The sequence below is a fragment of the Bombus impatiens genome, unplaced genomic scaffold (genome assembly GCF_000188095.3).
Source record: "Bombus impatiens unplaced genomic scaffold, BIMP_2.2 scf_0664, whole genome shotgun sequence".
Classification (NCBI taxonomy): domain Eukaryota; kingdom Metazoa; phylum Arthropoda; class Insecta; order Hymenoptera; family Apidae; genus Bombus; species Bombus impatiens.
The window spans coordinates 456,211-469,599 of record NT_177083.1 but is presented as its reverse complement, the minus strand read 5'-3'; the positions used below and the strand labels follow the sequence as shown (position 1 = coordinate 469,599).

The window sequence follows — 13,389 nt, the reverse complement described above, 5'->3', positions numbered from 1 at the left end:
AAATAAAATAGAAATAAGTTGAATATAAATTAATTAGCGTAATCAATGATGAAAAATATATTTGGTACTTTATAAAATTTATTATATCTGATAGCCAATTGTAAAATATAACATTATCTAGTGTATGCACAGTAAGCATTGAGTAGTGACATAAATTTTATTCTTATACACAGTAAACAAGCATAACTGTATTTCCACGTTTATAATTGCGTCAGATGCATGTTCTATTTATCATCATGTATATGTACACAACACAATTCAAAGAATAATTACTGTTTCACAAAAAACATACATATAATCTGCAAAGAGATGATAGTAAGAAGCAAGCATAAAACTTATGGTTCAATGTTCTTATAAAATGCGGAATTACCAAGTGATTATCGGAGATGTTGGCATTTAACGCTTGGGTAATATTTAAAAACCATCTTATCGTTATTAAACTTTAATAATAATTTTGAACTTGTTTTATTTACATAATAGCAAATGCATTCGCTAATTAAACAAAAATAATAAAAAATCAGAAGTTGGTAGATATTACAAATTTTCTTTAAAACTTTTTATATAGTACCTACATTATATTTTTATAGTGAAGATATATTTGAAATTTTTTTTTCATTTCATTAAATATATATCAAACTTAGTGTATTTTGCTCTTTGCTACCAATCGAAACGTGTTAAATATATTTAGAAAAAAACATTGAAAATTTAAATAAAATAATTCATTACTATTTAGGTTTTATATGTAGATAAAATTGTGCAATTTTCACAAATAATAAAAATTGTAGTTAACAAATTTTTATTGATAATTCACGAACAAAAAATGTTTACGCGTTATTTTTTGAACATTCGATGTATAAAAGGGCTACATATCTGATCCTACTGATCTAAATAAATATAGATGGATATTATATCATGAAGAGGCACTGTAGCAAGGGTTTCTTCTCTACGAGATAAACCAGAATTTTTTTCAAGAGGCTTTTCAGATATTTAATGGAACACGTGTCCCTTCTGGTACTTTTCACTGTTTTCACTCCGCAAATATTTACCAAGAAAAGTTATACGTGTATGTCTGGGGTTTTCCTCTTAACATTTTCCTATGCATCGCAAGCTGTTTAAGAATTTTTCAATTTTTATTAAAGCATCAAGGAAATTATATTGATTTCTTTCATTTAGAGCAACGTAGTTATGAATTCCCCATTTTGTTTATCACAACAGTCAAGAGCAATTCCATGTGTTTGTTATTTTGCATATTCCTTATCTATTTTGCAGTTATTAAAATCGACAGATATTAGAGGATGAATTATTTGTTAAAAGTTGCTTTATCGAGTATTTGACTTTACTAAATCTGGATACTACTCGACTTATTTCGAGTAAATATTTACACAATAGAATAATAACACAGCAATAAGATAATTATCCAAATAAATTCGTTTTAGTCCAATATTTTATCTGAATAATGGTCATTATTGTTCGTAACAAATTATTTTCTGTATTGGTTCGAATAATTTATTCGAATAACGATTGACGTAGAAATATTTTAACTGAGAAAGAACTATTCGAACTAAATTGTGTACCGATCTTTTTACATGGATGTGTTCAGTCACCCATATTCACGATCAATCCAATTTCTACTATCAATTTATCGAACGGTAAATTTACCAAAGAAAAAATAAATATTATATGGCAACGATGAACCATAAAATTTCAAAACATACTTTGTGTTTACATACCGTTTACGATTTCTTACTTCGTCATATTCGACTTAATATGACATAAATAAATTTTTATTAAGATACATTCTTTTTTTACATATTACAATAAATTCTTATTCCATTAGATATTTATTCATTAGTGGCGAATATGTATTCCTTATTAGTTTTATCGGTTATCTATTATCAGAATAAAATTTTGTCTAATCTTGTATTATAAGATTTTATATAATCTTGTATTATATGTATATATATCAAAATTTTACGGAACTAAATGAGTTAGTACTTGTATCTGATACACAAATGTATACAAATTCAGTACTTATATATATATATATATATTTTTATAATACTTATCCGCACTTAATAACTTCTTGTTCGCGTTCCACTAAATGAATGGTGGATTTATTATAGATAGAGATAATAACGAATGAATAGACAATCATTTTATGGGCAGGTATAAGTGCGTGATTGTATCTGTTGAAAGATTGGCGAAACGCTGCTCTCATATGATACATTAATAATTTTAAATATGTATTAACCACGCGAAATGGATAGAAGTAACTGTTCCATTTAATCGGTATTTTATTATTATTTATTTTACTCTATTATAATATTATTCTTTTACATCTCCTATATACTTTGCAATTTGTCAGTAGACATTAGGCAAATTGTTTTAAATGTACCAAAGTAATGCGAGAACGTTGTCTGCATTGAGACAACGTCATTATCATTCGTCAAGATCAGTCGATCTGGGTTGTTCGCAAATGTTTACTTTGATTATTAGGTCTGCAGGGTGTGTTCTTTTAAGGCTACGCGGCATATACTGATCGTTTATGTTATTGCTTAACAAATTAACATGCATTTCTATCCCTTTTTTTGTAATTACCGCTTGCCTTAATTATTTCTTCCTTAACAATTGATATTATAAATACTTAATTGTTATATTTCAAACATATTTTAAAATACCGCTATTAAAGTGTATTCAATTCATTGTTTAAACAGATATAAATTTCTTAAACGAATAACAATAACGAATAAAAAACAAATGCATGAAAATTTATGTATGCAAATGTTAAATGCACGCAACGAGCATTATATACAGTAAATTAAATATTACAATAGGTCCATTTAATAGTGCTTTGTGTACTGCACGCAACTAGATAACAATCGTACTTTCCCCTAATTGCATCATAAAATCCATTCATCTTTAACATATTGCGATTTACAATAAAGTTTTGCATAAACAAGCACCAAATGCTTACACTTGTACAAGTAATTCTTCTACGAGGACAAATACCTGATCTATTATTTAAATGAAAGAAAAAGGGAAAAAGAAAAAGCACGCAATGCAGTGTGACGATGAAAAATAAAAGCATCCATTGAATTTTGTATTAAAACACCTAAGAAAAGAACGAGGTCGGAAGGAAACGAAGCCTCTCTGCCATTAAATTATTTCATCCAGTACCTTTTCTCCATTTTGTACAGCCGCAATCGCGTGACTTACCCTATATAGAACGTTAGAATGTCCGCGAAATTCAGATGAAACACAACAGAATCGTGATATGTAATCGAGGAAAGCTTTTCACTCTATTTCTCTATCGCGTGCAGCAAATTCGAAGGTAGATACAATATCGTTCAAATACTCAGATGTGGCGCGACATTTCTGATGTTAAAAAGTTCTGGTCGCCACATGGCCCAGAATAATAATACTTCCGTGCGGTCGAGTTTTTTTCACGGTAGCTCTCTTTGCCGTGAAAAGTGTTCCCCATTTAGAGTAGCACGACCCTTGAAAAATCTTGCTCAGATGATTTTGTAAGGGTAAGCAGATGTGCACCACGGTGCTGTATTACTATTTCCGTTTCCGTCCCTTTCACCGGCTCTTGCCACGTGCCTTAAGGTACATAATACATATGTACAAGCACTTCGAATGACTTTTTTTCTGATTTACTAAGGAGAGGAATACCATTTGGCAAGATTTTCTTTCTACTCTCTACCTTACTGATTCTATAATATTTTTAAGCACTTTATCTTTAGTTAATTCTTCCTTATATCCTTTTATTTTATCCTTGAATATTTTTCTTTGAGTAGAAATTTTTTACATTCGGACTATTAAATCTGTTAAAATCGTTTCAATTTTATGTCAAAGCTCTGTTTGTTAGCGATTTCATAGACGGGCGCGAGTTTGGGGCGAATCAGAAGGATGGTAACGGATGAGTGAGTGAGCAAAAGAGAAAGAGAAACAGAGGGAGAGTAAGGAAGAGAGAGAGAGAGAGAGATTTGTAATTGTGCAGTATGTAACGAGTTTTTTTTTTTTTTTTTAGTTGTTTACATTCACAATTTGTCCAATTTGGACATTTGGTAGAATTGTATGTAACGAGTGTCGTCCGAATGAGAACTATCTTTCCATTTTTTACGATCATCAATCAGTAAAGATCATTCATTTATTTTCTGAACATAATTTGTGACACCTCCATTCTAATTAATCTATTAATTACGAAGTTTAATTTCAAAAATCCCTTACTGGGTGTGCAGGTAAAATCAAGCAATGACGAGTATAAACTTCGACAGCAGGGTAAATTATAAATTTCCATTTTTGTTCGTTAAAAAATTAAAAATTCATTGTTGAAAAAGTATTAAAAGCTCAAAAATTGCCAAAAATAATGAAGTAAGGTACACAAAAACAATTCGGGCAATAGCGGATGCATTGAGAAAAATAATCAACTCAATTTATAAAAAGCAATACATTATACGGAGCATAACCGATATACCAAAGAGAATAATCAACTAATCAAACTTTCTTTTCCCAAACTTTTTCTTTTTTATAAAATAGATAACAGTTTTACTGGAAGTATAAAGGAAACCATACCATTAAATATCATTTATATTACTCTTTATTAAAATTTTGTCTTTTTTTATAGTAAACGGTAATTTTTTATTTTACACGACGAGTATACATGTCAACCGTACCAAAATAAAATTTTGCATCGACGTGTATACACGTCGAACGCAATTAACTGGTTAAACTATATATAAAAATCTCGTTTCAAATATAAGTTTCTTAAAATCTTTCTGTTCATTGGAACGTTAACAACTGCATGTTAATTGTCGTTTAGCAGTGATTCACGTAACGAGAGATTGCTGTAATAACCATTAAAATGTCATCAATCAAATGTTGGTTTCTTTTCAAAGTTCGTTTCCAAAGAACATTAGTTTCCTTTATATAGGCCTTGGAATACACGTGTTTTTCCTTCATATATTTGGAATTTCCGAAGCACTGCTGGTTTCTTCTTAATCCTTTCGCTTCGTATGCGGGTTTCTTCTTAATCCTTTCGCTTCGTATGCTGGTTCCTATTCGGTGGAAAAATTTTAAACGTTTCCTTATATATACAGTTAGGCGGCAAATCCTAATCGTAAAACCACACTGATGTACAGAAAAATATTAATACAGCTTACACTTAGCAGAGGCCGTATGCCTGTATGATGTGGATCTATATGTATTATATATATTAAGTATTAGTATAAGCTGTATGGAAATACCAGAATAGAAGAATAGTATTATGAATAAAACATTGTATTTACTAACTTAACGAAATTATTATTGTTCTCGGAATCTTAATATATTCCAAATTAATCAGACGTCTTTATTTCCGAATTCTGTGACTGTTCAAACTTTCTCCTATTTACTAATTACTTAAGACAACATTTTTTCCAGTTTTAATCATTGAAATCTAAGTGTAGGAGTAATTAGATAAAAGTTGATTATCGTTGCGTGATTATTATTAGATAATTACCTGATCTTAGTCTGCAACGTTATGTATCGCTCCGGAGTCTTAATGGTGAATTTCTGTAAGCCCTTAATGCTTTTAATGCGATCGTTTAGTGCGAGTTTAACGCATCTGACGAGTAATTAACTTGTCGTTATCTACATTTACGAACGTCCCATTATACAATTTCGATCACTTTGCTGTTTTACGATCAACTCCGGATTTACGCGTATCTTCTGATATTCGCATATTAAATTTTGCCAATAACGATGACTTTCAAAATAACAGTTACTGCGTCCGATTATCATAACGTTTCATTTATAAAAATCATAAAACGAACGCTTGGAAATACTCTGACATACAAAATCGTAAAAATTTTAACACCGATTTTGTTAAAAAAAAAATAAAAGTTATTATTTTATAAACAGCAAAATTTGAAGATAAAATATACAATTATTTCTACGAACAGTTTAGCTTGAATTTGTATTGTTTTGGTCGAGCATCGCTTCTCCATAGTAAGCAAGAGGAGAATAAGTACCATTAGTTATCAATACTTGATTATGAGAAGGTATACGATATACATTATCACAAACTATATGATATATTGTGTTCTTACGTAGTATGAAAAATGTAAATTACAAGTTTATCAACAACACTTGTAGATAAATGTAATAAACCGTACTATAGCGTAGATTTTATCGAGGGAAATATTACAAGAATGATATATTTAAAGCACGAACTTGAACAAGCTTACCTTGTGAATTACAAATGATTTGCATAATTTAAGAAAGCTGTACTATAATTTAAATTCATATATTTCTCCTTGAATAAGTTCAAGTTAGAAAAGATTGATGGATAAGTACGTCGATAAAGATTTATTGACATACTTATAAAATTGTAGATTAGCAGTATTTGCTATAGAAGTTTTTCGTATTAACTTTTATCGTTGCACAATACTGAGAAAGAGTTTCTACTTCCGTCGTAATTGATAGTTTAGAAATAATTTTCCTATGAAAAAGATAACGATAATTCTTTCCTTTCTTCTCTCGACAGTTCAAAATGTATTTTATTTTATTCTTTATTATTTCATTATTTATTATAATTGATCTCGTTTTTATATTTTTTTTTTAAATACAGGAATCACCGTGCAGTGCAGAATTCGAATGGCATACAAATGTAACTTGTACCTGCCAATCAAACTCTCAGCAACCTACTGTTCCTCCAAACGCACAGGAAGATGTACATGAATTGGCTCCTAGTCATAGTGAGTATAAAAATTACAAAAGATCTCAATTTTCCTCCAATATAGCGATACAAAGTTGTTCCTGTAGGTGTACAAAATATTTAATTAAAAATAGATCATCTTAAAGATATATGAACAATTGATTCTTAGAGCACAGTAGAGAATCTTTCTCCTCGTTTATTCGTTTTTTTTCAATGTTATCGATATTGATATTGTTTTATTTTTACATGTATATATACATATTAATATAATGAACTTGTACAATGTACATGTTTTGTTGGTAATGTGAGAATGAGCAAGAGTATAATGATTAGACAGCGGATATTTATGAAAATTCGTATTTCCATGCAGGTCATTAAAAAATGAAACGTAGATAGAAGGTTATTTTACTTGCCTATGTATTGTAGACAGGGTATTATATTTTGAATCTTTTATATATTTTTGTATATTATGTACGCGCATTCTATGCATTTTTACGCCTTCGAATGTCGAATAATGGTGATGAATTAAGTAATGGTGATAAAATTTTGATGAATTTGTCTCTTCAGACGTATATAGATAAAGCAGTGAATCTTAACACAAGAGTTATAATTTTAACTCAATATCTGTAGTATCATAAATTTCAATTTACTCAAATTTAACTCAATATCTGTAATATCATAATTACATTACGATAAAGGTTTTACGATAAAGGTTAAAGAAATTGGCTATCTTGATGGTGATGATATTAGAAAATTTACTAATTAATTTTATGGCGCTTTGATTAGATTACGATTATTTCTATGACTAAACAATACGTACAATTGCACAGTACTTCGCAGTTTTTCAAGCTTAATATTAATAAGTCGGTGATCAAGGGTAACGCTTTGAAGTAAAAATTCTGAAATTCGAATAGAAACTAGATATCCTAATTGCTCATTATAGAACATGAAGTGGCGACTTTCGGTTGAAACCTTATACATGTCAGTACGTGTATTTCAATTATTTAATCGTGTCCGATGTTTATAACAAAATTAAAGTCCCAGAAGGGTTTTAAAAATATGGTTAGCAAGTGCTAGATATGAGATTTCTTTCATACGAGAATTGAGATCGTTCTAAAGGAAGATATAAATTTTACGTGCAAGCTTCTTCAACTTTGAAATTTCCACGCACCTAAACAAATTGAAATGCGTAGAATTTTGACGCCTGGACTGGTTCAACCTGCAAATGAATAGTATCCTCAGCTTTTTGATACGTGTTCTTTTTCCATTATATTGAAAAGAAGACAAATATATAAACAAGCATCGAAATATCATTCATTGCTCAGTTTTTCATCTTCGGTTAGTTTTACGCGATTTTAATCAGTCTTCGCTATTCGCTTTCATCAGACAGACGTGTTTCGTTTGTGTATTAGCGCGTTTAGTTTGAATTACACGTGCTTATACATAATTCCGAATTCCTAGTTTATTTATAGTAAACGCGTAATTAGTTTGTAGTACAGTGTATTATAATTGTTTGAAATAATTTTACATAATAATGTCGCAAGGTATGTGTAACTTCTTCGTTGCGGTTTCGTCTGCAGAGGGTTAAATATTTTTATTTTTCTGGATGAATATTATTTACGAAATAAAGATCGATATATGGCACAATGAAAAGGACCCGAGTATCTATATTTAGTGGCTTGGACAACTTAGATTATTAAATATAATTATAATATATATGTATAGTAGATAATCATGTATATGTATAATATATTGTATCAATCTTTATAAATAATTATATACCAACAACTAATTTTTATTATATTACAGTTATTATCAATCACATTATGGACTAATATAAGCATGGACATTAGTCAGCTCTGTTTTGTCGAAAAAGATTAAAGCGATGACGTTCTGCGAAAAGCGACTCGCCAGCCCACTGCACTGTGCAGTATATCGGTCATAAATTTCAGATTGGAAGCCTAAAATCAGCCTTAAAATCAGAGAAATCTACAGAAATGGATATATTAAATTTATCTTATCCAATCTTCAATTATCGTCAATTTGAATGTACATAGTTAATATGAAGAAATTATCCAAACCAAATATCCAAACATAAAATTCAATCAGTTCCCCAATCTGCCTTATGGATTCTTTCCCCAGGAGGCTCTTCGACTCCTGTCTGAATATTCTTTCTATACAACTACTTAGAGTACAATTTACACAAAATATAGATTGCATATCGATGCTAATGTAGATAAATATAGATACCTAAAAATATTAAAATACGCTGCTAAATTATATTTAAAATATTATATTTATATATTGAATTTGTATTAAATTTAGGTCAGAAAGAAATTACGGTTATTCGTGAAGTAAGTCAAGGGAAAGAGGGATAAAGGTGGAATATCAAAGAGAAAGTGGGGAAAACCAGAATTTGCCGATGTAATGCGGGTTTTCAATGCTTAACACGTATTCCATAGCTTTATCGAACATCGATCCGAGAAATTTATTTAAAATTGTTATTATAATATCGTATTGTTCATCTGTTACAGCTGGTACAATTGCAGGCATCGTGCTGAGTGTTATCGCCCTGGTAGCAGCGTTGCTTTATTTTCGAGATCCAGATAAACGAGCATGTTTGCGCTCTTGCATTAATCCATTTTCCTTGAAAAGAGGCAGTAGTCGCGTTCAATACTGCAGGGTACGTTATAGAAATCGCATATTATATTATTAGTTATGTATTACGCATATTATATTCATATCCGTATCTGTATTAGTTAATTAGCAATGACGAATTATCAGAAGATAGTAAGTAATTAGATTACTAGTAATTTACGTAAATTTATGTTTTTCTAAGCAGAATTGAAGAGATGCCAATTAAAGAGATAAATACGTGTTCGTTTATTATATTTTGTAACTTATAACGTTAGATGTTTTATATATTTTTGCATATTACACGCATTTCGTACATTTTTCAATCTATTAATTTTCCATAAGCATATAAACATACGCAATTTACTTATAATTGCAAGCATAATGTTATACATAAAAAAGCTGTTGTTATTGCTATACTCAGAGGTATTATTTTATTGAAGGGATAAATCTATCACACCGTTCTGAGCAAAAAAACCTTTATTGCACGCGCTTACAAAAACTAGGGATAAAAACAAAAAGGCATCTTAAGCCTATCGATTAAATTTATCTCTAGCTACTATTTTTTATAACTAACGCATCTGCATATGGATGGCGAGCACGAACTCACGTTGTCATTTTCAACAAAAGCTTTATTTGGCTTGTGAAAATTTAAAAGAGTACAAATAATTATATAGTTTTTGTCTTTTATTTTATACTTATGTTATATTACTTTATGATATATCCTTTGCTCGTTTGTCGTTTGTCTATTTCGTTCTTCTCGTGATATTAAAAATTACGTAAAAATAAATTTCATTTTGTTAAAACAAATTATATCGGTTATACCGGCCTTTCTTTGCAACTTATTTATTATCTGCTATCATGTTTCTGCGTTTTATTAGAATTCCTGACACGTCTGTCAGTATTTTTAACTTTTCCATTTTACGAATATTCGTGCCTTTGGTATGTTACTAATTTACATAATCGATAGATAACGTTCGTATACGTAGAAAATTGTTTGAATAACATCAATTCTTGTACTTTCGTGTACATTAATAACCGCTCGATTGGACAACATAGTGGATTAAAATAACACAGATTATATTTCATTCCTTGTATAATATGTTAACTATAATCAGTAATTATCAGTGTGAGATTTGGTTTTTTCATTTAACGAAGCACATGCCCTATATTAGTCTCTTGTTTTAGCTTCGAATGAAAGAAACATTAATCTTAAAACGCAACATGTATATGTGACATTAATAGCAGCCTAATAAAGTTCATACGACAATTACTATTATCGAAAAAGATTCTTGAAACAACAAATTTGTGTTAGATTAAATATTGAATAAACACATATCTATTTTACAGAGCATTCATTAAGAAAATCAAAGATATTATGTTATTAAAATTGCGTCAAGTTATATTGTGATCAAATCATAGATATAGTGAAACTTATATTATGTTATAAATATAGTAAAATGAAATAAAACTACATAATTTAATTATTAAATTAATTATTTTTTGTTTAGGTCGACACTACAGAGGAAGCTCGTCTTTTGCTAGACGTCGACCCAACGCAGTGCCAAACAGATAGCGATGATGATCTTTTGAATGCCTAGTCATATCTCATTGTCGTTGTTCATCCTTAAAATTTTATTTTATCTAAGTTTCAAAACACACGAGGAATATGTACTCTTATCGAACACGTGAAACTCTTGCTTGAAACGCGTGAAAACATACTTCTCTGCTTTCTTTGCATTACCATTGGTTCCGTGCCATAAATTTATTAGTATTAACATTTAGGACTGTCACGTAGAAGAAACGATTTTAGTAAATATAGTTTTCGTGTTTCAATGTAATAATTAATATCGGATTTGTTTCATTTAGAACTTTGCTAACACGAGAGTTACTTGTGGAAATATTTAAACTAATAGATATACAGATAGACTGAAACTGAAGATTTCGTTTGGTAAAATTGTATAATATTTTTCACACGGAGTTATAAATTTTCTGAACTATTCCTGGAAAAATAAGTGCAGTAATTCGACTAATATTATACGGTAAGGTGGTAAAGTAGAATTAGCGTTACAAAATTTATGAATTAAAAATTAATGTGATAATTCTATAATAATGTGATTTGAGTCTAAATTAATTTTTATGCTTCTAAGAAGGTTGTATATATTTTACGTTTTCTTAAAATAGATATGTTTCATTTCTAATTGTAATAAGAGATAGTCATCTAAGAAATCAAAATTTTTAATAAAACAATCGAGTTATCTCAAGATATTAAATTACCAATTGAAACACTATACTTACATACTTTGGAAATTTAATTTTCTTCTTATTTTTCTGTTTGAAAGCTACTGAGGGAAAGCTCAAAGAAAGCTTCCAAAAGATAATTTTTCCTTTTTTGGTTTCTATTCTGTAACAAGACTTTTGTTACCTTCTATGGTACGGAATTGATACATAAAGTTTATTTTGATAACTAAAAGAAAACAATGTTCTTTACAATGAAATTAATATAAAGCTTCTTAAATATTTTTGTGATTGATATATTATAAAGCATTCCAGTATATTTTTGAAAGAGGATTATATTTTATATTAGAATATCAAGAATCAATTTGAAGTTTTTCGTATACAAGAAAGGAATTTCCAAAATTCCCTAAAAAATTAACGATGTATTTCAAACAGATCTACTAACGAATATTCTATATGAAATGCAATATACATATAGCAGTATCGTATTATACGCAGCTAATAAAATGTGAAATAATCGAATAGAAATTCTAATATCGCTGGATCTCTTGTCATCAACAATATCGTGCTCATGATTTATGTAATATTTGTTTTTTAAATGTCATTATATCAATAATATTGGCGGAAATATTTTATTGTAATTTACCCGCCGAACGATTATAGCATAGTTTGCAAAGTTTCTTTATAGTTCTTTATTTTGTGAAATATGCAATATGTCAGTTAATTATTTTATCGATGTATTTTTGTCGATTATAAAAATATGTAATTCCAAAGGGGTACTTAATCTGTATATGCAACAATGTTTTTAAACCATATGTCTATAAATAAAATCTTTTAATCATTATGATGTCTTTCCTGAATGTACACTTAATAAAGCGAAGCTTTCCGTTCCAACTCTTTCATCACCGGTATTTCTAAAAATCGCTGAAAGAAACAAACGTATTTCACGTTAAACTGCTAACGTTATAACATTAAGCCGATTAAACTAAACACTTACGCGCCTTCGTATACCTGAAGCGCTCAGGTAGCGCTTCAGGCAACTTTAGAAATGGGATTAGCGATACCTGAACGAAACATAAAACAATTATGGTCGTGGAACTGTCGTGGAAATTCCTTCGTCTGATCATCGACCAGTCGAGCAATTACGATTAGCTGGCGGTTCGTCGGAAGTAATCACTTTTGCGTCACAGCCAGTTATCGATAAGACGATGGACATGAAAACTTAAAAGCGTTGTTATGAAATAAATTGTTCTAAGTGCTAATGTGTCGATTCAGAAAATATCATCCTATCTTCGAAAGCGAGTATCATAAAATTACCTAAAAAAATCCTTATTTTTCTTTTGTTCCTCCGGACTATGTATGTATATTAATATTGTAGCTCTTCAGTAAAATAAAATATATTATTGGCGATATATATCGTATTGCGCGATATTGATTAATATTTTATATAAATATTTTTAAATTATTAATGTCAATTCTAATTCTGTAGAGGAACTCAATTACCATATTCCTGTATCATTGTATTTTAGGTCCAACTAGAAGCGAATAAATGTTTGAAAAGCCTTACCTTTGTAAGGAGACACGTGTTTCCAATAACTTACTCATGTTTTTGGAGAATATGTCGGTAATTTTCATCACAGGTATCCGTCTGTTCGGCATGTTCACTGTAGGTTTTGCGAATACAAGGAAATTTTCGGGAACTTTATGGTTAAACAGCGGGACGATTGTTATATACCACATAACACGATGGTAACATAGTAATACTCGTGAAATATTCAAATAACAATTATTTGATGTCAATAAGACAGTGTGACGAA

At 29.6% G+C, this 13,389-nt stretch overlaps 1 protein-coding gene across 1 annotated transcript in view; it reads left to right on the top strand.

The window, feature by feature from the left end:
- The window catches only part of LOC100743274 (cation-independent mannose-6-phosphate receptor), a 33,885-nt gene extending 22,703 nt beyond the window's left edge, over window positions 1–11,182 (top strand). Inside the window, exons 14-16 of the mRNA XM_012389772.3 lie at window positions 6,614–6,740; window positions 9,235–9,383; window positions 10,846–11,182. Coding sequence (XP_012245195.1) covers window positions 6,614–6,740; window positions 9,235–9,383; window positions 10,846–10,935 — 366 coding nt within the window. The 3' untranslated portion in view covers window positions 10,936–11,182. The remainder of the gene's footprint in view (window positions 1–6,613; window positions 6,741–9,234; window positions 9,384–10,845) is intronic.
- The last annotated feature ends 2,207 nt before the right edge of the window (window positions 11,183–13,389 follow it).